The 25,837-nt window shown below is 46.2% G+C and overlaps 1 protein-coding gene across 4 annotated transcripts in view; it reads left to right on the top strand.

Moving 5' to 3' along the window:
* Positions 1 to 2,104: 2,104 nt before the first annotated feature.
* IQSEC2 (IQ motif and Sec7 domain ArfGEF 2) overlaps positions 2,105 to 25,837 on the top strand; it is a 322,858-nt gene continuing 299,125 nt past the window's right edge. For 2 of the 4 annotated variants that reach the window (XM_063936555.1, XM_063936560.1), the window contains exon 1: positions 2,105 to 2,732. In XM_063936555.1, coding sequence (XP_063792625.1) covers positions 2,269 to 2,732 — 464 coding nt within the window. In that variant the 5' untranslated portion in view covers positions 2,105 to 2,268. The remainder of the gene's footprint in view (positions 2,733 to 25,837) is intronic. The other 2 variants (XM_063936556.1, XM_063936561.1) reach the window with 1 other exon arrangement.

Below are 25,837 nucleotides of genomic sequence, written 5' to 3'. Positions count from 1 at the left end.
ATGACCACAGAGTAGTGGCAATTCGCATTACACCACATAGTAGTGCAGCTAATACACATTGCACCAGGTAGAACCTCCTATACACTTTGCGCCAGGCAGAGCACGTTAGACACTTTGCGCCAGGCAGAGCACGATAGACACTTTGCGCCAGGCAGAGCACGATAGACACTTTGCGCCAGGCAGCGCACGATAGACACTTTGCGCCAGGCAGCGCACGATAGACACATTGCCTAGCCACAGACGCCTAGTAGATACACTACATGATATGCCCCCCAGCAGTGCCAGCTACACGTGACATGCCCCCCAGCAATGCCAGCTACACGTGACATACCCCCCAGCAGTGCCAGCTACACGTGACATGCCCCCCAGCAGTGCCAGATACATAAATGGCCACACAGTGCAGATATGCCCCCAGTGCCAGATACATAAATGCCCCCACAATGCCAGATACATAAATGACCACACAATGCCAGATACATAAGTGCCCCCACAGTGCCAGATGCATCAATGACCCCACAGTGCCAGATACATAAGTGCCAGATACATAAATGCCCCCAGTGCCACAAAACATAAATGCCCCCACAGTGCCAGATAAATAAATGCCCGCCGTGCCACAAAACATAAAAGCCCCCACAGTGCAGATATGCCCCCACAGTGCCAGATACATAAATGCCCCCAGTGCCAGAAACATAAATGCCCCCACAGTGCAGATATGCCCCCACAGTGCCAGAAAAATAATGCCCCCACAGTGCAGATATGCCCCCACAGTGCCAGAAAAATAATGCCCCCACAGTGCAGATATGCCCCCACAGTGCCAGAAAAATAATGCCCCCACAGTGCAGATATGCCCCCACAGTGCCAGAAAAATAATGCCCCCACAGTGCAGATATGCCCCCACAGTGCCAGAAAAATAATGCCCACAGTGCAGATATGCCCCCACAGTGCCAGAAAAATAATGCCCCCACAGTGCCAGAAAAATAATGCCCCCACAGTGCAGATATGCCCCCACAGTGCCAGAAAAATAATGCCCCCACAGTGCCAGAAACATAATGCCCCCACAGTGCAGATATGCCCCCACAGTGCCAGAAAAATAATGCCCCCACAGTGCAGATATGCCCCCACAGTGCCAGAAAAATAATGCCCCCACAGTGCCAGAAAAATAAATGGCCCCACACAGTGCCAGACAGATTTTAACTTACCTGTCTGTCACTGACACTGCGGTGCTGCTGAGAGCCGGGAATACTGCTGTGGGCGGGCCGCGGACGGAGGAACAAAACTGTGTGCGCGCTATGCACGCTGCGCGGCGCCGGCGTCCAACGTCAGACGCCGGCGCCGCACAGCGCGCTGCATAGCGCGCACACAAGCGGCCGGGAGTCGGACACACAGAGGCTGGCTCCAGGCAGGAAAATGGCGGCCGCAGCGTGCGGCGCCCTGTAAGAGTGGCGCCCCGCGCGGCCGCTCTAGTCGAACATGCCTGGAGCCGGCCCTGTACACAGCTAAACCTGATCACTATGGGCGCAATATGCGCAATAGCGGAGATCATTTTAGAAAGGAAATTGAGCGTGATATATCATTTGAATCCCACCCCTTATGTCCTGACTGTGAGATAACTGTAGCTACATTATTTGCTGCATTTGCATTCTGCGTTACAAATAAATGATTATAAATGGGTTATTTCATTCAGCCCCGCTTTGTTAAACCTGGAAAATAAGTGGGAAAAGCTGTTGCTGAAGACTGCCCCCGATCCATGGTAGCTACTGTATGTGAATGGAGGAGGACTTGTAACCTCAGCCAGCTGACAGCATCCAGTGCACACACCAGAGCAGCAGCAGCAGCAGCAGCAGCTGCTGCTGCTGCATCCTCCTCCTCCTCCACGTGTTTCCACAGCAGCTTGCCCTGGCTCTGCTATTTATTTTCATTCTCGTCTCCCACTCTCCCGGGGCATGATGGGAGATGTAGTCCACATCTCCCGATCAGCCCCCACAGGTGTCACATCTGACAGGTCGTAGGTGGGCGGGGCTTACGTCGCCCACACCGCCAGGCAATTGGCTATCGGCCTCTGGCTGGCTCCCGCCCCCCGCCCCGCAATTGGCTATCTGCGGGCAATGACGCGCCTCGCCGCTCGCCCCCTGCTCCTCCCGCCTGTCAGTGCGCAGTGACTCTGCAGCACTCACCGCGGTAGCTTCGTGCGCTCCGCCCCCGGCACCATGCCCGGCCGCCCGACCTGAGCAGCCCCGCAGCCGAGCTCCGTCACCCCACCCGGCGGCCATGGAAGGGGGAGCCGGCTCGGGCGCCAACCCCGGGGGGCAGGAGTCCCCAAACCGGGCCGTTGAGTACCTGCTGGAGCTCAATAACATCATCGAGAGCCAGCAGAAGCTGCTGGAGACCCAGCGGCACCGCATCGAGGAGCTGGAGGTGCAGCTGGACCGGGTCAGCCAGGAGAACCGGGAGCTGAGGGAGAGCCAGGCCAGCCGGGCAGAGCGAGAGCAGCACCGGCCAGACTACAGGGAGCCAGGCGGGGGAGGGTGCGGGGGCTACGGGCACCACCAGCATCACCCGCAGCACCCGCACCACCACCACCCGCAGCATCACCAGGCGGGTTACCCGGCGTACTCCGCACCGACACACCACCACCGGGCCCGGGACCCCTCCCGCTCCAACCGGGCCACCTCCCGCAGCTCCAGCCCCGGACACAGCACTACCAACAGCCCGGCCACCACCCTGCAGAGGAAGTGAGTATGTGACAGGTGGAGGTGCTGACGGGGGACAGCTGGATTCCCTGTACTGGCATGGGGACATGCTGGAATGCCAGTGGTAGAGACTGGCAGGAGGTTCAGCAGATGTTTCTGCACTGGCACGGTGGCATACTGTAATGCCAGTGGGTGGAGACTGGCAGGAGAGACATGAAGGCAATGCACTGGCATGCTGTGTAAGGTATAACTAGTGATAGTGACTGGCAGGAGGTGCTTTGTAGAGGTGTTCTACACTGGCATGGTAGCATACTGTAAGGTCTACCAAAGGTAGTGACTGGCATGATGTACTCTGAGGCTCTGCATTGGCATGGTAGCATACTGTAAGATTTACCAGTGGTAGTGACTGGCAGGATGCTCTGCGCTGGCATGGCGGCATACTGTAAGGTATAATAAGGTATACCAATGGTAGTTTCTGGCAGGATGCTCTGCAGAGGTGCACTGCACTGGCATGACTGCATACTGTAGGGTATACCATTGGTAGTTACTGGCAGGAGGCTCTACACTGGCATGGTAGCAAAAAGTAGTGACTGGCAGGAGGCTCTGCAGAGGTGCACTGCACTGGCACGGTGGCATACTGTAATGCCAGTGGGTGGAGACTGGCAGGAGAGACATGAAGGCAATGCACTGGCATGCTGTGTAAGGTATAACTAGTGATAGTGACTGGCAGGAGGTGCTTTGTAGAGGTGTTCTACACTGGCATGGTAGCATACTGTAAGGGTATACCATTGGTAGTTACTGGCAGGAGGCTCTACACTGGCATGGTAGCAAAAAGTAGTGACTGGCAGGAGGCTCTGCAGAGGTGCACTGCACTGGCATGGTGGCATACTGTAAAGTATACCAATGGTAGTTACTGGCAGGAGGCTCTGCAGAGGTGCACTGCACTAGCATGGTGGTATACTGCAAGGAATACCAATGATAGCAGCTGGCATCAGGGTGTGAGTGGTAAGGACGAGTCACTGCATGGACGGAATGAATAAGTGAGTGTCATTAAGCTAAAACAGTAGAGGCTCATTATTGTTACACTGCTGTAGCCTGAAGTAAGGAACCCGTGGAGGCTCCATGTTGGTTGCATGGTTTAGTGTGTGGTATCAGGATGGCAGCAATTGGATTCTCTGTATTGGTATATTGGGTTAGTGTGTGGCATCATGGTGACAGCGACTGGAGAAGGTTCTGTATTGGTGTAATGTGTTAGTGGGTGGAATCAATATGACTGGCAGGAGGAGGTTCTGTATTGGTGTAACGGGGTAGTCTGTGGCATCAAGATGATGGTGACAGGTGGAGGCACTGTATCGGTATAATGTTGTAGTGTGTGACATCCAGTTCACTGGCAGGTGGAGGCTCTGCATTGGTATAATCGGGTAGAGTGTGGCATCAATATCACAGTGACAGATAGAGGCTTTATAACAGTATGATAGGGGTAGTGCGTGGCATCAGTTTGACAGAAGCAGAGGGAGGCTCTGGATTTTTTTCTTATAGGGATAGGACAGTGATATTAAGTTATAGTGGAACACTGATATTGGAATGTACGTTGTCTAAAGCTGCAATGTGTAACTTGTAGGTGCGAGTCCAAGAGTCTGCTCTAGGGTTTCTTATATTTTATGCAGAATAGTCATGTTTGAAGAAAAAAAAAAAGTTAGGGTCGCAGAATGTGTAGTTGTTACTGGACCATCGTTTGTCAATGATGGGTGAGAACTGCTGAAATAATATTCAGTCTGTGTTGCCCTGGGGTTGCAGTAACAAGTTTGGTGGTGCGCAAGTTCTGACTGTGTTATGTGTAGGTGGTGCGCAAGTTCTGACTGTGTTATGTGTAGGTGGTGCGCAAGTTCTGACTGTGTTATGTGTAGGTGGTGCGCAAGTTCTGACTGTTATGTGTAGGTGGTGCGCAAGTTCTGACTGTGTTATGTGTAGGTGGTGCGCAAGTTCTGACTGTGTTATGTGTAGGTGGTGCGCAAGTTCTGACTGTTATGTGTAGGTGGTGCGCAAGTTCTGACTGTGTTATGTGTAGGTGGTGCGCAAGTTCTGACTGTGTTATGTGTAGGTGGTGCGCAAGTTCTGACTGTGTTATGTGTAGGTGGTGCGCAAGTTCTGACTGTGTTATGTGTAGGTGGTGCGCAAGTTCTGACTGTGTTATGTGTAGGTGGTGTGCACGTTCTGACTGTGCTATGTGAAGGTGGTGTGCAAGTTCTGCCTGTGTTATTTGTAGGTGGTGCGCAAGTTCTGACTGTGTTATGTGTAGGTGGTGTGCACGTTCTGACTGTGCTATGTGAAGGTGGTGTGCAAGTTCTGCCTGTGTTATTTGTAGGTGGTGCGCAAGTTCTGACTGTGTTATGTGTAGGTGGTGCGCAAGTTCTGACTGTGTTATGTGTAGGTGGTGCGCAAGTTCTGACTGTGTTATGTGTAGGTGGTGCGCAAGTTCTGACTGTGTTATGTGTAGGTGGTGCGCAAGTTCTGACTGTGTTATGTGTAGGTGGTGCGCAAGTTCTGACTGTGTTATGTGTAGGTGGTGTGCACGTTCTGACTGTGCTATGTGAAGGTGGTGTGCAAGTTCTGCCTGTGTTATTTGTAGGTGGTGCGCAAGTTCTGACTGTGTTATGTGTAGGTGGTGTGCACGTTCTGACTGTGCTATGTGAAGGTGGTGTGCAAGTTCTGCCTGTGTTATTTGTAGGTGGTGCGCAAGTTCTGACTGTGTTATGTGTAGGTGGTGCGCAAGTTCTGACTGTGTTATGTGTAGGTGGTGCGCAAGTTCTGACTGTGTTATGTGTAGGTGGTGCGCAAGTTCTGACTGTGTTATGTGTAGGTGGTGCGCAAGTTCTGACTGTGTTATGTGTAGGTGGTGCGCAAGTTCTGCCTGTGTGTTATATAGGTGGTGCGCAAATTCTGACTGTGTTATGTGTAGGTGGTGCGCAAGTTCTGACTGTGTTATGTGTAGGTGGTGCACAAGTTCTGACTGTGCTATGTGTAGGTGGTGCGCAAGTTCTGACTGTGTTATGTGTAGATGGTGCGCAAATTCTGACTGTTATGTGTAGGTGGTGCGCAAGTTCTGACTGTGCTATGTGAAGGTGGTGTGCAAGTTCTGCCTGTGTTATTTGTAGGTGGTGCGCAAGTTCTGACTTATGTGTAGGTGGTGCGCAAGTTCTGACTGTGTTATGTATAGGTGGTGCGCAAGTTCTGCTGTGTTATGTTTAGGTGGTGCTCACTGTTATGTGTAGGTGGTGCACAAGTTCTGCTGTGTTATGTGTAGGTGGTGCGCAAGTTCTGACTGTGTTATGTGTAGGTGGTGCGCAAGTTCTGCTGTTATGTGTAGGTGGTGCTCAAGTTCTGACTGTTGTGTAGGTGGTGCGCAAGTTCTGACTGTGCTATGTGAAGGTGGTGCACAAGTTCTGACTGTGCTATGTGAAGGTGGTGCACAAGTTCTGACTGTGCTATGTGAAGGTGGTGTGCAAGTTCTGACTGTGTTATGTGTAGGTGGTGCGCACGTTCTGACTGTTATGTGTAGGTGGTGCGCAAGTTCTGACTGTGTTATGTGTAGGTGGTGTGCACGTTCTGACTGTATTATATATACTGTAGGTGGTACCCACCTTCTGCCTGTGCTATGTATGCAGGTGGTGCTGTCTGTGTTGTGTATAGAAGCACATACGGTTGCAATACTGTTTGTGTGACAGTAGAAGACAAATGACTAGCAGTTTTGCATGTGCAGTATTTTAGAGAAACTGGTACACACGAGAGTGCAAGTAAGTAGTAACCAAGATATCATTAGAAACTATTTGCTTTAACAAAATTCCCATAGATCATAAAGAGAACAGTCCAGATTGCTGAAGAAAATAAATAGTTTTCTGATATCCTACGGTCACAAAAAAAAAAAAGTTTCTAAAGTATTTTGTATAGAAAGTAAATGAGGAACTACAGTATAGCTCAATGGAGCGAATGTATGAAACATGAAGAAGTGATAAAGCAGTGATATGTGGAAGGTGATAACGCATCAGCCAGTCATTATGGTTTGGAAAAAAGACAGTTGGGAGCTGATTGGCTGGTGTGTTATCACCTTCCACTTACCACTGCTTTATCACTTCTCCAGGATTAATACATCTGCCCCAATTTCCTCAGCTTTCTTATTAAAATGATATTGGGGTGTTATTTGTCCAGGCTAGCGATGTAAGTTATTCACGCTGCCAGCATTGTGCTTCCTTATGTGGTTCTATTGGGGTATGTAATAATGAAATACTGTATTGTGGTGTGCTGCCTGACGTAGGGAGGCACTGGATATGTATGGCGGTAGTGGTGCGATATAAGGCACAGCTGTCAGAGGTATCACATGAATTCCACGTTGTTGCATACCTGAGACACCTTTTTAAAAAATATGTATATTTTTTCCTTTTTATTGGTATAACAAAGACTAATAGAACTATAGGCGTTTAACAGAGAAAACCTGAGACACCTTTTTTTATAAAGGTGAAGTAAGATTAGGCGGCCTATATGACAGACGGACCGGTGAATGCGCTCGTATAGCGACTTAACTGTGACAAGTGATATTTAAATGTGCGCACACACATCTTAGGGGATTGCAGTTGTATTCATTACTGACATTCTATTCTCTATTATTTGGATCCAGTAACATAAAAATGATAGAATGCATTAGGAAATGACAATACTCGGATGAGGTAACCCTGTATTGACGTTTTGTTGGGGTATATTGCTGTAATAAGGAACAACAATGTTCTACTGCAGCCTTTGCTATTGGGTCATGCAGTGAACATAATCTCCAGCTGCAAGCAGCCAAACCATTTATTACAGGAGACAGATGTACGTGGCAGTACATTATATTGTGTGGGGAAATGTATGGATAGGTGCATAGCTTCTGTGGCGGAGACGGGCAATATTGATGGAGATAGCGGGTGAGCGGGGGTGTACAATTTGTACAATTTGCCTTGTGCACACTAAACAGTATAACAGGTATTAATAATATACTGAACCAATTAATATTAAAATAATCTTAACAGATGATGTGTGTGTGTGTGTGTGTTACTGTTGTATAGTCTTCCATATTCATCTTTTTACTTGCAAGCATGAAGTTACCATCCTCTGGATAGATGTGTATATTCATAGCTGTTCATGAAAGTGTTGAACACCCCCCGTCCAGGAAGGAACGTGCTCAGTGCCCAAGTGACAAACATCCCATGACATCATCAAGCTGCCAGCTTTCAGGACATTGGCTCTGAATGGTCACATGATATCAGGGTTTCTGGAATGTTTCCCTGCGCCAACAGATAAAATATTGCCTAAAACAAGTGTGACATATGGGTATAGTTTAATAGCTAGTTTTATAAAACCTGTTGTATGATACTGATTGTACATTGCAATTTGCTTTGCGAGTGACCACACATAAGCTGATTGGTACACCCAGCTTCAGGTTCCGTACGATCATGTTTGGTCCTTACACACTGCAGTATCTGATCAATTGCCAGATAATGGCTGTTGTATTGTGCATTAGTACTGCTGTATTACTCATAGTAGATTTTTCAAAACTGCACGACCATTTCACTTAATGGCTATCCATTTGTAATGCAGAAGTACAGGATGCCTCATAAAGCACTTCCATCTTTCATTGTGATGTTGACATTATAGACATATGCAAGGCTCTGGGGATATGGAAAGTACACCTTGTCCTGGCGTTGTGTTGTAATACGTTCAGATGGAACATGTGTTTTATGCTGTGACTAATACAGTGATACGTACACGTACTGTATAGAGATACCTGACAAGTGACCCACTTCTTGCCTTTAAGGATGCCGTGCTGTGATATATACGTAGCGGCTGTATATTATTCATAGGAAGCTTGTATTTGAGAGTTCAAGAAATCTCAGATGCCAGGTCAACAAGGTCTAAAAATAGGCCCATGGCTCTGTACTCCTGGTGGGCCCGTGCCCTGTGTGAATCTGGACTTGTCTTACAGCTTTCAGTGCTGCTGCTCTTGAGGAGAAGGCTTATGTAGCGGACCTTATCGACAGTCCAGACTGCGCCACACATGGCCTTCTAGAGCGCCACATTTATACTTGCTCAGTGGGCAGCAGCTCACAGATCCATTCTCTGATCATTCGGGCATGGTGGTGCCCCTGTCCTCTGAGTAAGTGCGGATGGGCAGCCAGGTGGTTAATGATGGTGGTATGTGGTAACTGTGGATGAGGAAGGGATAATGATGATTGTAATAACGAGGAAGGTAGCTTGATGATGATGGGTAGGATGGCGATAGTGATAAAGGGGACATATTGATCCATGGTTGAGGAGAAGGATGATGGGACATTTGGCTGGTCTGAGATTGAGTGAGCTTTGATGATGCGGAGGATGACTATGACTGAGTTGTGAAAGCAAATGTAGAGGATAGACTTGAGCTGGTGGGTGAAGAGGAGGATTGAGGGGGAGACAGAAGCGGGAGGGAAATGGCTTATGATGTGGGTCGGAGGTGTGTAATGTCTGTAAGAGGGGTGAGCTAGGGAGGGCACTTTGTGTATGGTCGTATATTTATTAGCAAATGGCTTCCAGGTCCTACAATATGTCAGCCCTACTGTGTAGCTTCGGTGTGTTTACCTTCTTCCAGAGTAGGCACTGGGGCTATTGTAATCGCTCACGATTCGGTTACATTCTTTATTTACTGTTGGTTCCAATATAAAGCTAATTGGTCTCAAATATGACAGTCTATGAGGCTTGAATACAAAATAGCCATAAAATGATTTCTGCTTACAGCATGCAGTGATTTTTTTTTAATTTATTTTTTTAAAGAAGACCACGAGTGCATACATGAGGGTCTGTAGTCGGTGTCTCTGAAAACGAAGTAGGAAGCTGTATGTTAGACTGGCAGTGAATTCGTTAACGTGACCCCACTCTTTGGTAATGTGTCTTCACGTTCTCTCACATTACATCACTATCGCATCCTTTAAATAGCTTCAGCCCGTTTGAAAACTCATTCATGGTGACGAATTCCCAGTCCTGAGCTAAGGAATGTATTACTCACTGCTGCATACAGTGGAACGTGACGGCACGTTGGAGCTGCCACTGTGTTGTGGGTGCCAGGACATTTATGGAGCATTCCCGCTGATGCAGGTCCGGATTACGGAGTGGGTCTGCCAGCTCCTCAGGCCTGTGACCTATAAAGGGCACCAAAATAATCCTTTAATGGACAGTTTACTGTAAAATGATGGGTTTCATATCATTGAGATTCTATAAGGCTAAACTAGTGCTTGTGCTTTTGGGGGTTGGGTAACAAAGATCCTTTTTGCCTCTCAGCCATACCTCTCTTCCCTAGAAAACACTAACAAATACCATACCCAGTCTTTCACGTTTAATATATTCGTGTTGCAAATCTGACAAAAAAGCGGTGGTTTAAAATCCTGTCGACTTTGCTGCGGTTTACCGGCGGGATTGCATCCCGCGCATTTTCTAAGCTCCAACCCACAGAGAACCACACACTTTTGAGTAGAATAGGACCCCAAATGACAGTCTGTTTTTACCAATATAAATATATATACACTCCAGATTTATTAAGCAGTGGGTTTAAAAACCCACCACAAAAAATTAGGTAACGCTATCTGGTGAGTCAAAAAGAACGGAATCGCTGTACACTTAAGCGCAACGGAAGATAGCATTGATAATTCTCTTATGGGGGGAATATCATTATATCAATATGATAGGGAAAATTATTTATTTAATTTTATTAAGAGAGCAACTGTATGAATCATAAAGAGGCAATTTTAATTATTAATTGGTGTTGAAAAATGTTTTTATGACTGGAGCAACATTTATTATTTCATACCTATACAAATGGTGCCCACTTCATAAAGTAAGTGTTTCCCATCGTAAAATCATTTTTAAACAAATTAATAATATATATTGTCCATATAATATAATTAATAAAAATAAACAATTATTTTCCCACTAAAGTATAATAGTATTTCTCCTATAAGAAAATTATCAGTGTTATGTGCCTCCTTATTCAGTATTATAAGTGTATATTGTGCCTGATTCAGTGCTGATGGTTTGTGCATGACACCAATGGTGAGAGGTGCCTCACACAAGCTTGCAGGAGGCATCTGTTTACACCACATGCCTCATTTTTACACTGGGTACCTCTCTGAATTGGACGATTTGTAGCCGATTCAGTTGTGGCGCATGCCCTCTGCTTGGCGTTTATCAGAGCTATTCAGTTGATTCACCGATCAGATGCCCGTTAGTAGTTAATGTGCCTGACAGCTCCGGGTTTAGCTGCTCAAAGCGGCTAAACCCATCTAAAGTTTTTGATTGGGCATCCAAAGTCAGGAGACTGCGACAAAAACTGTGACTGCCGTGGCTAATAAGCATCGGAGCGGCAAAAAAATTGAATAGCTCTGATAAACTTCCATTCCTTTAGACACCCATTGGGGTCGATTCAATTCACCGACAGTTGAATAGCGCCGGGAATTATGGTGTGACCCAGTGACACAGCAATGTGATGTAACAATATATTGTATAATTGTACACACTACACCATCTGCCGTATGATGACGCAATATATCATTACATGCTTGATGTAACTACTCCGTGGCATCGTCTCATAAGATGTGCAGCACATCAGATTTCATCACACAATGAGTACACAACGATAATGGTCATTGCAATCCGTCGCGACTCACAACATCGTCCGACATATCATATAGGGGTCAATTCAATTCACCGACAGTTGAATAGCGCTGGGAATTATCTCCCGGCGCTATTCAATACAGTGCCAAGTGACACTCCATTTTTGGGAATTCTTCTCTCACCTCTGGTGGATGAGAGAGGAAATCTGACAAAAGTGCTGCTGCGCGGCCGGTGCAAGGCTGATTCTGTCGGGAATCGGCATCACGGCAGGGAGTTAAGTCGGAGAATGCCCGTTCTCCCGACAAATCAACCTGTTAAGTCCGGGAGAACCGGCATTCGCTGAATTGAATAGTGCCGGGAGCTACTTCCCAGCGCTATTCGACTGTCGGTGAATTGAATCGACCCCATTGTGCTTCTTCTGATTGGCCAGATAGATGCAGGCGATTTGTGGCGGTGTTGGTTGAAGAATAAACTCCCCCCCCCCCCCCCACCTAAAACAGCCTTGACCGTGATTTACAATATCACTAAGAAATTCAGTGGTTTGGTGCTTCAGTTTGACGGTGATGTGTAGGGGTTTCAAAACCCCAGCAAATACGCCAAATTTACCTCAAAGTACATTGTAGTTCACGGACAAGAACTGGAGTGACGTCACAATGGTGGTGTCTACAGTTATATGGGCACATTTTTCTGCTATAAGCTTTATTTCTCATTCGTTTGTTCTTTGCTGGTATTGAGGTTTTTAAATCTTTATATTTTTAGCCTTTAGTGCCAAAACACACAAATGTGAGGAAGATGCCTGGCATGGCTGACGCCATCCGGTGCAGTGTATCAGACTTGCGTGTTTTTACTAAACATACCATTATAAGTACTGTTTTCTGTGTCTGCTAATAACTGCTGCTGGGTTTTGTTGTTTGTAGATTGGAAATAATCGTAATAAATGGTTACAGGATATATATATATAATATATATATAATATATATATATATATATATATATTATTCTCAGTCGGTAGGTAGCTGAAATATTGCATACTATCCGGAGTAAATAAGGAGTTGAGGGTCTGCCACATGACTGTTTGGAATATATAGATATAATAATGCTTGCTTTGTTGAGGTAAAAATAGGAGTTTTTGGTTAAAATTTAAAAAATCCTTTTTGCCAGTGACTTTTTATATACTGTGAATGTTTCTTAAATCAGATACGTGCAGGCGATTGTTATATTAATTGCGTCTTTTGTGGAGCTGCATGTCCTGATATAGATCACCAGCCGGGACGTAGCACTACAGCTGTAAGCCCACAGGTTGCTCACAATTGCATACAGCCATACATTGATATCTAACTAGTCATTTTGTTTGTCTCTCTCTCTCTCTCTCTCTCTCTCTCTCTCTCTCTCTCTCTCTCTCTCTCTCTCTCTCTCTCTCTCTCTCTCTCTCTCTCCTCTTTTTTTATATATATGTTTGGTAAAAGACTTTAGGACCTCATTCAGAGATGGCGGCAGATCGTTGCATCCGCAAGATCTGCCGCCACAAAACTGTTGTGACACCCCACCCCCGTTTTGGCCACCACGCCCACAAAACGCAGAAATTTCTAGGAGAGGGGTCGCGAAAAGCAGACTAGATGGAGGCAGCCATTGTGTACAGAAGCTCGGCTGCGCCCATCTCTGAATTGCCCCCTTAGGGCGGTATCCTATTACATGTGGTAATTTACTAAACGTTTTTACTGTGTGCTTAATCAGCCGTTATCGGACCATAACACATGGTATCTGTGATAAGTTCCCGATACCATGTGTTAGCCGAATACCGGGTCTCCTGAAGCTTCTTATTGGGGATACTGCTTTGCGTGCCCCAGGTGCATTCCCGATAAGTGCCGGCTTATGGGGCTAATTGTAATGCCCCAGGGAAATCCAGTAGCTGCGGTAATTCACGGCAGTTATTAGGATACCGCCCATAGGTCATTGTTAGACTGTAAATCATTCTATCCATTTCTATCCCAAATATGCAATAGTATATCATAGAATTTTGATGTTGGAAATTTTTTCCCTCAATATGAAAACTCCGGTGTGTGTGTTGCAAAACCTGGGTTGTATACAATGTAATATTGTACCGTGAGTGGAGACGTTGAAAGGAGATTGGAGGAGAATTGTACATTTTGTAGGGTTTGTGGATACCATTATTGAATAGAAAATTGAAACTGGCCATAGTAAAATATGTTTTTCTGTTTCAGTATAGTATGTACTATTAGGAGTAACTCCCTAGACTGTGAATTATTCCGGATTGTAAGATATGCTTTGTATTTCTGTAACCTTCTGCTATTATATGATCCCTGACCTCCTGTGACTTTACAGTCACTTGGCATTTATAGGAAGGGTATCCATAATCCCACAGATATTGTGCCTCTGACAGGGCTGAAATACAGATGTGGAAATAGTGTCTCAGTTGCTACATATCCTCCTGATAAGTGGAATGTATAATTGCTGTTATGTGCCGTGATGGACGGATCTGCTGGGTAAGGGCTTCTATGGAATTGGCAGACGTCACCGTGTGTGATCGATGGTTCCCTAAGGTAAGGCAGATCATTATCATTTCTGCATCCCTCTGATCGGTCTACTACAGCTGAATGGTTAGAGTAATGTCTGTGCGTGAGAGCTCTGGATGAATTAATATTTCCTACATTTCACATAAGGCCTAGTCCTTTATTTTGTCAGAACTGGGTTGTTGTAGCAGAATGTTACCTGATGTTCCAGGTGTTACTATAGAAGTTCATCCACTGATCTCTACAATCGAGACACAAGATGGGTGGCGTGATATTGGATCAGTCAGCGGAGCAGCCCTTCTTCCCTATGGGGCTCTACCATATGTTTCTTGTGAGGAAATAATTAGTTATGCTGCTTGATTATTAATTGTAGTGTTGTAAGTCTTGGAATAGTGCAGCTTGGCCCTTCTGCTGTGCCTGGACAATCTGTTTAGGCCCTGCATACAGGTAGAGGGGTGTTGTACTTGGAAAAGCTACGGAATAACCAAAGGGGCACAGTAATTCTTTACGGTGGAAGGGATTTTGTGAAAAATAAATAGCTAGACTGGAGATTTATATATTTCAGACCTATCGGGGTGGGATTCAATTGTTTATTGTGCCCGATCTCCCGTCTAAAGTGTCGGGAGATCGCGGCGGGCGATATTAATTTTTTTATCCCGGCGCGCTGATCGCGCCTAGACAGGCTAAACCCGTCTAAAGTGCTGGGTGCGACATGAAAAGTGCTCTTTGGGCGCCTGGACTGATTACTTGCCGCACATTTGAGCTCGCCAGCACGGTGGACTGCAAGCTGAAATGTGTTTCCTGCGGCTCATCACGTCCGAACGGAGCAACAATTGAATTGCTCTGTTGGGCGCCATCTAGTGCCGCCCATGCTAAAAATAAAAATTGAATATCCATTCTGCCATAATACATTTGCATACCCTCCAGCAGTAACCCTCCTGCGGCGGTAGCATTCGCCAGCAACGGCTTTTTTTTTCTTTATTTTTTTTTATAGTTGCTGATAATGTATTAAAGTAATAAATATTTTTTTTATTTTGTTTTAAATAAAGCATTTTTAATATATACATTATTTAAATATCTAATTGGTTTAATTGTAGCTATTTTTAAATGTTTTATTTTTATATTGGAGCTGAAAATTGGAATTGGAAATTAATCTAGGTAGTGGCTAATTACTTATTACATAATTCTTTTTTTTTTTTTTTTTTTTTTCTTAGCGTCTCATATTTGTTTCTCCATTATTACTCCATTTAAATCTTAAAATGAAATGAAAGGACTTTGTCCACAGGCCTTTGTAAAGATGTAAGGAGCCGTGTTTGATGGCTGAGGATAGTGGGGGGGAGCTGTACTAAGCCTGGGAAAGTAATAAAGGGAAGAGAGAAACTATCAACCAATCGGCTCCGAACTGTCATTTTTCAAACACAGCCTGTAACATGACAGTCATGAGCTGATTGGCTGGTACTTTACCACTCTCCACTTTATCATTCTCCAAGGCTTAGTACATCTACCCCTGTGTGTGGTAGGGCAACGCTTTGTACAGACACTGAATGTGCTATCCAAATTACTCTATAGGGACGATTCAATTGAGACACATTTCAGCTCACAACTCCAATGGCTTGGCGTGCTGAAATGTGCGAAAGGTAACCTGTTTGGGCACCCAAACAGCACTTTTTGAGATGTGCCCAGCACTTTAGTTGGGTTTAGCAGTTTTATGCGGCTAAACCCAGCCTGGCTGGGCACGATCAGCGTGATCCAAACAATTGAATTTCGCCCCCTCCCCCATCTTTAGCCACTTTAGATGGAAGATTGGTAGCGATAAACAATTAAATTGCCCCCTGTAAATAACAGCAAGCAACAATACCACTAGCGAACACATCTAGCACTGCATATAGGGGGTCATTCCGAGTTGATCGCTAGCTGTCATTCGCAGCGCAGCATTCAGGCAAAAAAATTGGCATTTCTGCGTATGGGCCGCAATGCGCGCGCGTCGTACGGGTACAAAGCCCGTTGTGGTCGTGCACAGGTTGTAGCAAAGTTTTCAGTCGCACTGACGGCCGCAAGAAGATTGACAGGAAGGGGGCGTTTCTGGGTGTCAACTGACCGTTTTCAGGGAGTGTTTTAAAAAACGCAGGTGTGTCTGAAAAAACGCAGGGATGGCTGGGCGTTCGCTGGGCGGCTGTATGACGTCGCATCCGGACACAAATGGGCTGAAGTGATCGCAAGCACTGAGTAGGTTCGGAGCTACTCAGAAACTGCACAAACTGTTTTTGCAGAGCGCGGCTGCACATGTGTTCGCACTTCTGCTAAGCTAAAATACACTCCGTGGGCGGCGGCATAGCGTTTGCACAGCTGTTAAAACTAGCTAGCGAGCAATCAACTCAGAATGACCCCCATAGGGCCTAGCAGATGGGCAAAACCATGTGCACTGCAGGTGGGGCAGATATAACATGTGCAGAGAGAGTTAGATTTGGGTGGGGTGTGTTCAAACTAAAATCTAAATTGCAGGGTAAAAATAAAGCAGCCAGTATTTACCCTGCACAGAAACAAAATAACCCACCCAAATCTAACTCTCTCTGCACGTTATGTCTGCCCCCCTATGCAGTGCAGTGAGTTGTTCGCTCGTTATTTTTCTTCGCATCGGAGCGATTAGTCGCAAACTGCGCATGCGCAATGTTCGCAGTGCGCCTGCGCCAAGTAAATTTGTACAAAAGTTTGGTATTTTACTCACTGCCTAACAAAGTTTTTCCATCGTTCTGGTGATCGGAGTGTGATTGACAGGAAGTGGGTGTTTCTGGGCGGAAACTGGCCGTTTTATGGCAGTGTGCGGAAAAACGCAGGCGTTTCAGGGAAAAAAAACGCGGGAGTGGCTGGAGAAACGGGGGATTGTCTGGGCGAATGCTGGGTGTGTTTGTGACGTCAAACCAGGAACGAAACTGACTGAACTGATCGCAGTGTAGGAGTAAGTCTCGAGCTACTCAGAAACTGCAAAGAAATTTCTATTAGCAATTGTGCTAATCTTTCGTTCGCAATTCTGCAAAGCTAAGATTCACTCCCAGTAGGCGGCGGCTTAGCGTGTGCAATGCTGCTAAAAGCAGCTAGCGAGCGAACAACTCGGAATGAGGGCCATGGTTTTGCTCATCTGCTAACAAATTTGCTGCTACGATCAGGTCTGGATTAGGCCCATAGTTTCAGTATCTTAAGCTTGGGTGCACACCTGGAATACATTTGGAAGATGCCGGGTGTCAGGATTCCGACAGCGGCATCCCACCAGGCTGGTAGCCTGGTAGCAAGTGCAGTGAGTCCCCTCGTGGCCTTGCTGCGCTCGCCACAGGATCTATTCCCACTCGGGTGGTGGCGTGGACACACCACCCGAGTGGAAATCCCGGGTTGCGTTCGGGATTCTGGCTGCCGGCATTATACCAACTGTCGGGATAATGGCGCCAGTCTTCTGAACGCTGGTATCCCGACAGCCAGTATATTAACTGCATCCCACACACCTGAATGATGGTGCGACACAGCAATGTGATGTAACGATATATTGTATAATTGTACACACTACACCATCTGCCGTATGATGACCCAATATATATCATTACATGTGCAGCACATCAGATTTCATCACACAATGAGTACACAACCATAATGGTCATTGCAATCCGTCGCGACTCACAACATCGTCTGACATATCATATAGGGGTCGATTCAATTCACCGACAGTTGAATATTACCGGGAATTAGCTCCGGCACTATTCAATACAGCGCCAAGTGACACTAATTGTCGGGAATTCTTCTCTCACCCCCGGGGGATAAGAGGAAATCCGACAAAAGTGCGGCCAGCGTGAGGCTGATTCTGTCGAGAATCAGCATCTCGGCGGGGAGTTAAGTCGGAGAATGCCTGTTCTCCCGACAAATCAACCTGTTAAGTCCGGGAGAACGGACATTCGCCGACCTTAACTTGAGCTGAATTAAATAGCGCCGGGAAATAATTCCCAGCGCTACTCAAATGTCAGTGAATTGAATCAACCCCATAGTGTGTAGACAGCTTTAAGTTTCAATAGGAATTTTGTTTGGTCTTTGAAGGTCATTCCAACCCGATCGCACGCTGCACTTCTTCGCAGCAGTGCGAACGGTTTGGAACTGCGCGTGCGCATAGCACACGCGCGTCGTTGGCCGGCGAAGGCTGTCAAGAAGAGGAAAGCGGTCGCATCAGCGACTGCAAGAAGATTGACAGGAGGAAGGCGTGTCGGGGTGTCAACTGACCGTTTTCCAGGAGTGGTCCAGCGAACGCAGGCGTGTCCAGGCGTTTTGAGGGCGGATATCGGACGTCAAATCCGGGACCTGCATCGCTGGATCCGTCGCAAATGGTTAGTAGCTGCAGGGCTGGTCTTGTTTTACGTGAAACTTTTTTAGCATAGCAGGGCTGCACAAGCGATCGCAGCCCTCCTATGCTAAAATACACTCCCCCATAGGCCGCGTCAGGTTGATCGCACGCAAAAAGTTGCTACGTGCGATCAACTCGGAATGACCCCCTTTAACTTCTGAAAGAACCCCATCTGGTACCATGGAGAGTCTATAGATGTAGCGCAGTGGCTATTAATGATTACCTCGATTTTACCTAGCAGGGATCACTCCGGTGCAATGCAGAAGTCGGAGCACGGATACCACGTGATTCAAGGGAAAAAAAAAAGTTCTTTAAGGTTTTTACATTTTTATTTTTTCCCTCTACATTTCCTTGGTAAATGTCACGGTCAGAAGGGCAATGAAGGGTCAAGTCTTCGCATGGCCAGTAAGTGAGAGGATGTATTGTATCTGTGAATACTCTTGGGTGCTACTTTCTCATTCCTATATATATATATATATATATATATATATATATATATATATATATATATATATATATATATATATATATATATATATATATATATATATATATATATATATATATATATATATATATATAGTGACAAGAACACTGGGATAGTGTTTGAGGGCAGGTATATTTGTCCCAGGTTCTTGTCTTACATGTTTTAGAAAATGTTAACTTCTAGGAAAAATGCTTTTTGTTTTGTCTGAACCTTTTCAGTTTGCTGTAAAAGCTGGGTAAAGGCTCTGAGAGAGAGATAAGGTGAGTTCTAGACATTGGGCCCAGTTCGGGTCTTTGGCCTCACAGAGGGCTAATCAGGGTTTCAGCTGTGTAAGAGTGTTATAGTGCTTCTAACCTGATTAGTATGGGCAGACTGCCTGGGAAGGCTGCAGGATCTGTGTGTGAGAGACACGCTTTCTGATGCAAGTAAGCTATACAGTATGTACTGAAGAACTCTGTGTTTTGTTTAGTGACAGTTAGGAATATCTTATGTTTAGTTAGTGCCGGACAGGCAAGGTATTTTTATTTTGGGGTTTGTTTTATTTTCTGTTTCAATAAAACTGTCCGGGGTCAGTTGTACCAGAAACTGGACTTGTGTTGTTCCTCAGCTGCTGCGTGCGGCCATATTCCCCAGGAAAAGGCGCCTTGCACCCCTACAGTGTTACAACTTGGTGGAGAATGCGAGCACACCGTTCTGCGCATAAGTGAAAGCAGCAGCTTTGTGAGGCCTGCAGAAAACGGTGGTTTATGCAGATACAGCCCAGTGTGAAGTTACTGAGACTCACCCCTGAGGGTTTGATATATGTCCTGGGTGAAAGCAGCTACAAAGCCGCCTGAAAAATCTGTCGACATGGAGGATCTGCTTAAAGCCTTGCTGCAAGCTACAGCGGCTCAGCAGGAGGCCAACCGACAGCAGCAGGTGGCAATGGAGGAAAATTGGAGACTACAGCAGGAGGCCAACAGACAGCAGCAGGTGGCAATGGAGGAAAATATAAGACAGCAGCAGGTGGCAATGGAGGAAAATAAGAGACAACAGCAGGCAGTTGTTGATGAACTTTACAGGCAACAGCGTCAGGATAGAGAGGCCTTAGCAGAAGTGGTGCAGAGACTTGCAGCTCGGGTTGGAGATGTGGCCGTCAGTGCTCCAACCAGCTCTAGTTCTATACGGGCCAGTCACTTCCTGCAGAAAATGACAGAGGCTGATGATGTGGAGGCCTATCTGACCACGTTTGAAAGGACTGCCGAGCGTGAGAACTGGCCGAAAGCACAGTGGGCCAGTCTGCTGGCACCTTTCCTGTCAGGTGAGCCCCAAAAAGCTTACTTTGATTTAAGCCCTGCTGAGGCTCGGGACTATGATAAACTAAAGACTGAGATCCTGACCCGCCTGGGAGTCACGCTGTCAGTACGAGCACAACGGGTGCACCGTTGGCTGTACGCCATGGAGAAGCCTCCGCGCTCCCAGATGCACGACCTTATTCAGCTAACAAAAAAATGGCTACAGCCAGAGACATTAACTGGTCCCCAGATGGTGGAAAGAGTCGTCATGGACCGCTACTTGAGATCTTTGCCCATGGTCCTGCGCAAGTGGGTGAGCCATGGAAACCCGGGTACTGCTGACCAATTAGTGGACATGGTAGAGAGGTATTTGGCAGCAGAGGAACTACTGATGACCACCCAGCAACCCATAGATCCTCGACAGCGCCCTTCAGTAAAGACTGGTAAGACTGTTCCGTGGGAAAACGTTGCTGGGCGGTTAAGAGAACGCAAGGCTGGAGAGACTGTAAACACTGGCCCTGGAGACAGGCCAATGGGGCTAGAACGGTCTATGCTGCCCAAACGGGTTGATAATCGTGTGGTTAAATGTTTTAGGTGTGGTATGCCAGGTCATGTTATTGCCAATTGCCCAGTCACGCAAGAACCCATGCAATGTGATGCTGCCTTTGAATGTCGCAGAATGTCTTTCTTTGCTAGGTTAGCCTGTACTGTGGTACCTTCACCTGAGCTGGAAAAACAAATGTGTGATGTGTTCTTAGAGGGTAACCGGGTAGAGGCCTTGCTAGATTCAGGAAGTTTAGTTACCCTCGTGAAAGCTGGGTTAGTGAACCCCTTAAAGGTCCAGCAAATACCTATTGGGGTAACTTGCATACATGGGGATACCCAACATTATGCCACTGCTGAGGTGAATATAGAAACTTGTTGTGGGTCAGCAATGGTTAAAGTGGGACTGGTCCCTACCTTGGTGCATGAGGCCATAATAGGGAGGGATTTTCCTCATTTTTGGAAACTGTGGGAATCACGGTTATCAACAGATGTGAGAAGTAAAAAGCCAGTTGATAATACCGGTGATTTTATGGATGTACGTGGGTCTTCGGAACTTTCTGGCCCTTTGCCTTTTGCTAGTTTGGCTGGGGAAGTGACAGATGGGGAGTCCAGTGAGGACCCTCTTGCCGGGAACAGAGACATAGTAGTTAGAACTGAAAGCGTGCCTGACCTGGAGGTAAAGAAGGATCTGTTTGCGTCTGAACAGTTAAAGGATCCTACCTTAATAAAGGCTAGAGAGAATGTTAAGATTGTTAATGGGGAACCTGTGGTACCAGGTGACAGGGTTACGTATCCCCACATGGCCATCTGTAATGAGCTCTTGTACCACATTGTCAAAAGGGGTGAGGATGTGGTGGAACAGCTGGTAGTTCCCCAGCCTTATCGGAGAACGGTACTAGATTTAGCTCATAGTCACGTTACCGCAGGACATTTAGGGGCAGAAAAAACCACTGAAAGAGTTTTACAAAGGTTCTTTTGGCCAGGGGTTTATAAAGAAGTGTCTGAATATTGTTCTTCCTGTCCTGAATGCCAGTATCATGCCCCTAGACCCCATTTCAGGAGCCCACTAGTTCCCATGCCTATTATAGAGGTCCCGTTTGACAGAATAGCCATGGATCTCGTGGGGCCCTTGTTAAAGTCTGCTCGGGGCCATCAGTATATCCTGGTAATTATGGACTATGCCACTCGATATCCTGAGGCTGTCCCTTTACGCACTATCACAACCAAGGCGATAGCTAGGGAGCTGGTGCAGGTATTTAGTAGAGTAGGAATACCAAAAGAAATTTTGACTGACCAAGGTACTCCATTTATGTCAAGGATCATGAAAGAGTTGTGCAAGTTATTTAAGGTCACTCACCTCAGGACGTCCATCTACCATCCCCAAACTGACGGGTTGGTGGAAAGGTTTAATAAAACATTAAAAAGTATGTTAAAAAAGGTTGTTGAGAGAGATGGGAAAAACTGGGATTGTTTGTTGCCCTACTTGTTAATGGCCATCAGAGAAGTTCCTCAGTCCTCTACGGGGTTTTCTCCATTTGATTTGTTGTATGGTAGACACCCCAGAGGGCTGTTGGATATTGCCAAAGAGACGTGGGAAGGACAGCCCACTCCTTATAGAAGCGTTATTGAGCATGTAACACAAATGCAGGATAGGATTGCAGCCGTGGTACCTGTTGTCAGAGAGCACATGGAACAGGCCCAAAGTGCTCAACAGAGGGTCTATAACCGGAGTGCCAAGATACGGGAATTTGCTCCTGGCGATAGAGTTCTTGTTTTGGTACCCACTGTGGAAAGCAAATTCCTAGCTAAATGGCAGGGTCCATTTGAGATTAGGGAAAAAGTGAATGAGGTTAATTACAAAGTATACCAGCCGGGAAAGAGAAAACCCGAACAGATCTACCATGTTAACTTAATCAAACCCTGGAAAGATAGGTTGTCTCTGTCAGCGGAGCCTTGCCCTTCGGTGTCTTCACCCCGGTTGCTTCCCGCAGTGAAGGTGTCAGAGACATTATCAGCTGATCAGAACAATCAGGTTAAAGAATTTCTCATCCAAAATAGGGAGGTATTTTCAGAGCTGCCTGGCCGAACGACCATAATAAAACATGACATTGTCACAGAACCAGGGGTCAGGGTTCATTTAAAGCCATATAGGATTCCTGAAGCTCAGCGAGAAGCTATTTCTAAGGAAGTTAAAACCATGTTAGAACTGGGAGTCATAGAGGAGTCTAACAGTGAGTGGTCCAGTCCCATAGTGCTCATCCCGAAGCCCGACGGTAGCATACGCTTCTGTAATGACTTTCGTAAGTTAAATGAGGTGTCCAAGTTTGACGCATGCCCCGTGTGGATGAGCTTGTAGAAAGGCTGGGAACAGCCAGGTTTCTCACCACATTGGACCTGACCAAAGGTTACTGGCAAATACCTTTATCTGATAGCGCCAAAGAAAAAACAGCCTTTTCGGTTCCGGAGGGGCTGTACCAGTATAAGATGTTACCCTTTGGGTTGCATGGGGCTCCAGCAACCTTTCAACGGGCGATGGATAAAATTTTGAGGCCCCATAGAAAATATGCAGCTGCCTATTTGGATGATGTGGTAATTCACAGTACAGACTGGGGGTCCCATTTGGTTAAAGTACAAGCAGTACTGGACTCAATCAGAGAGGCAGGGTTAACTGCTAACCCAAAGAAGTGCTGCCTCGCAATGGAGGAGGTCAAATACTTGGGCTTCACCATAGGCAGAGGTCTGATTAGGCCCCAATTGAATAAAGTTGATGCTATTCAAAACTGGCCTCGTCCAGTGAATAAAAAACAGGTAAGGGCTTTTTTGGGAATTACTGGGTACTATAGACGGTTTATTCCTAATTTTGCGACCACAGCGGTGCCGTTGTCAGACCTTACCAAAGGGAAGCAGTCAAATGTGGTGAAATGGAACCCTGATGCAGAAAAGGCGTTCCAAGCGTTAAAAGTGGCTTTGTGTTCACAACCGGTGTTGATAACACCAGATTTTTCAAAAGAATTTGTGGTACAGACAGATGCCTCAGAGGTAGGGATAGGTGCTGTGCTGTCCCAAACCAGAGATGGGGACGAACACCCTATCATTTATTTGAGTAGGAAACTCAATGAGCATGAAAAAAGGTATGCCATTGTGGAAAAGGAGGCTTTGGCCATTAAGTGGGCACTAGATACCTTGAGATATTACCTCTTGGGTAGACAATTCAGACTAGTGACAGACCATGCCCCTTTAAAATGGATGTATGTAAATAGAGGCAAGAATGCTCGTGTAACTAGATGGTTTCTAGCGTTGCAGGACTTTAAGTTTACTGTCGAACATAGACCGGGAACACAATTGGCCAACGCAGATGCATTGTCTCGCATCTTCTGTTTGGGGGCTACAAGTGTTCCGGCCCCTAGGTCGAAACAGGGGAGGGGGATATGTGACAAGAACACTGGGATAGTGTTTGAGGGCAGGTATATTTGTCCCAGGTTCTTGTCTTACATGTTTTAGAAAATGTTAACTTCTAGGAAAAATGCTTTTTGTTTTGTCTGAACCTTTTCAGTTTGCTGTAAAAGCTGGGTAAAGGCTCTTAGAGAGAGATAAGGTGAGTTCTAGACATTGGGCCCAGTTCGGGTCTTTGGCCTCACAGAGGGCTAATCAGGGTTTCAGCTGTGTAAGAGTGTTATAGTGCTTCTAACCTGATTAGTATGGGCAGACTGCCTGGGAAGGCTGCAGGATCTGTGTGTGAGAGACACGCTTTCTGATGCAAGTAAGCTATACAGTATGTACTGAAGAACTCTGTGTTTTGTTTAGTGACAGTTAGGAATATCTTATGTTTAGTTAGTGCCGGACAGGCAAGGTATTTTTATTTTGGGGTTTGTTTTATTTTCTGTTTCAATAAAACTGGCCGGGGTCAGTTGTACCAGAAACTGGACTTGTGTTGTTCCTCAGCTGCTGCGTGCGGCCATATTCCCCAGGAAAAGGCGCCTTGCACCCCTACAGTGTTACAATATATATATATATATATATATATATATATATATATATATATATATATATATATATATATATATATATATATTTCATTGCCTCAAGCATGGTGTCAAACCTGTTACAAAAATGTCCTTGTGTGACTGCTATCAAATGTGGACGCACAATCTTCCTCTCACATTTGTTGTGGAACATTTTACAGTGCGATGCAGTGTTGAATCTACGCCTGTTTGTGGCGTGTCCCTTGCGTGTTTTCGTACTTGGCAAGCTCTGGAAACAAGCATATATAACTGCGGCCAGTGCAGGGCCTGCGCTTTTCACTTGCATCTGCACTTGCGACTGACTTGCACCTGGGCTTTTATACACAGGCAGTGAACAGAACCAAGGGGTATGCCGCGTTGGGTGGGAGCGTCTCCAGGTGCATCTTGTATAGGCTGGTGCAAGCGCGTGCTGATAGTTCTCTGCGGTTAGGCGTCTGTGCTGGCCATGTACAGTGGCAGCCATATTTAAGGTCCTAGTCATACTCTCACCGTGTGTTTAAATAATACAGATATCACTGCTCCATTACTTTGCCCTGTTAGGAGGGGGTGTGGATGGTGAAGGCAGTTTAGCAAGGTCTGAAGTTTTCCATTATTAATGTATTATGTATGTGTGATCACATTGCACTTCTCTGGACACCACTGTGAAATATCAAAAACTATATTGCCCTTAAGTAGAATTTAGACTATGTGTGTATTTAATTGTCATATACCAAATATCATGCATGTCTCTAGGCGTGTACTTATTACTATGAGGTAACGAGATTAGTTTTCTGCCACCCTGATACTTATGTCAGTGTCGTCTGCTGATGTAGGCATGTTTATTACCCTGTACTTGTCCTATATTGTCTGTAAGTCACTGTTCTCCTGTTTTACTAATTTGTTTATGTACTCTGAGATTGGGCGCTGCGGATCCCTTGTGGCGGCATATAAACAAATAAAATATCAACTTAAAGTCTGTGCTTTCTGAGGCTGTTAGTCACAAATGGGATGTAGTTATGTGACCGTCGTCATACCGACTAACAGGGACAATTCCCACTCGTTGCTGCCCTCATCACCGAGCCCGCAAGGTGCTCTCCCCCGCCCCCTCCAGCATTCTGCGCCCGGGATTCCGGCGTCTGGAGGCTGACCACCGGGACGCAACCCCAATTCTCACAAATAGCTGCCTGGCGCACAAATTGGCTCAATGCTGCATCTTCGGTTGCAGTGGAGCTGAGATGATTTACTAATGTCATAGTAGTG

Source organism: Pseudophryne corroboree, chromosome 8 (genome assembly GCF_028390025.1).
Source record: "Pseudophryne corroboree isolate aPseCor3 chromosome 8, aPseCor3.hap2, whole genome shotgun sequence".
NCBI lineage: Eukaryota > Metazoa > Chordata > Amphibia > Anura > Myobatrachidae > Pseudophryne > Pseudophryne corroboree.
The sequence above is the reverse complement of the archived record's forward strand: the minus strand, read 5'-3'. Positions and strand labels throughout refer to the sequence as shown.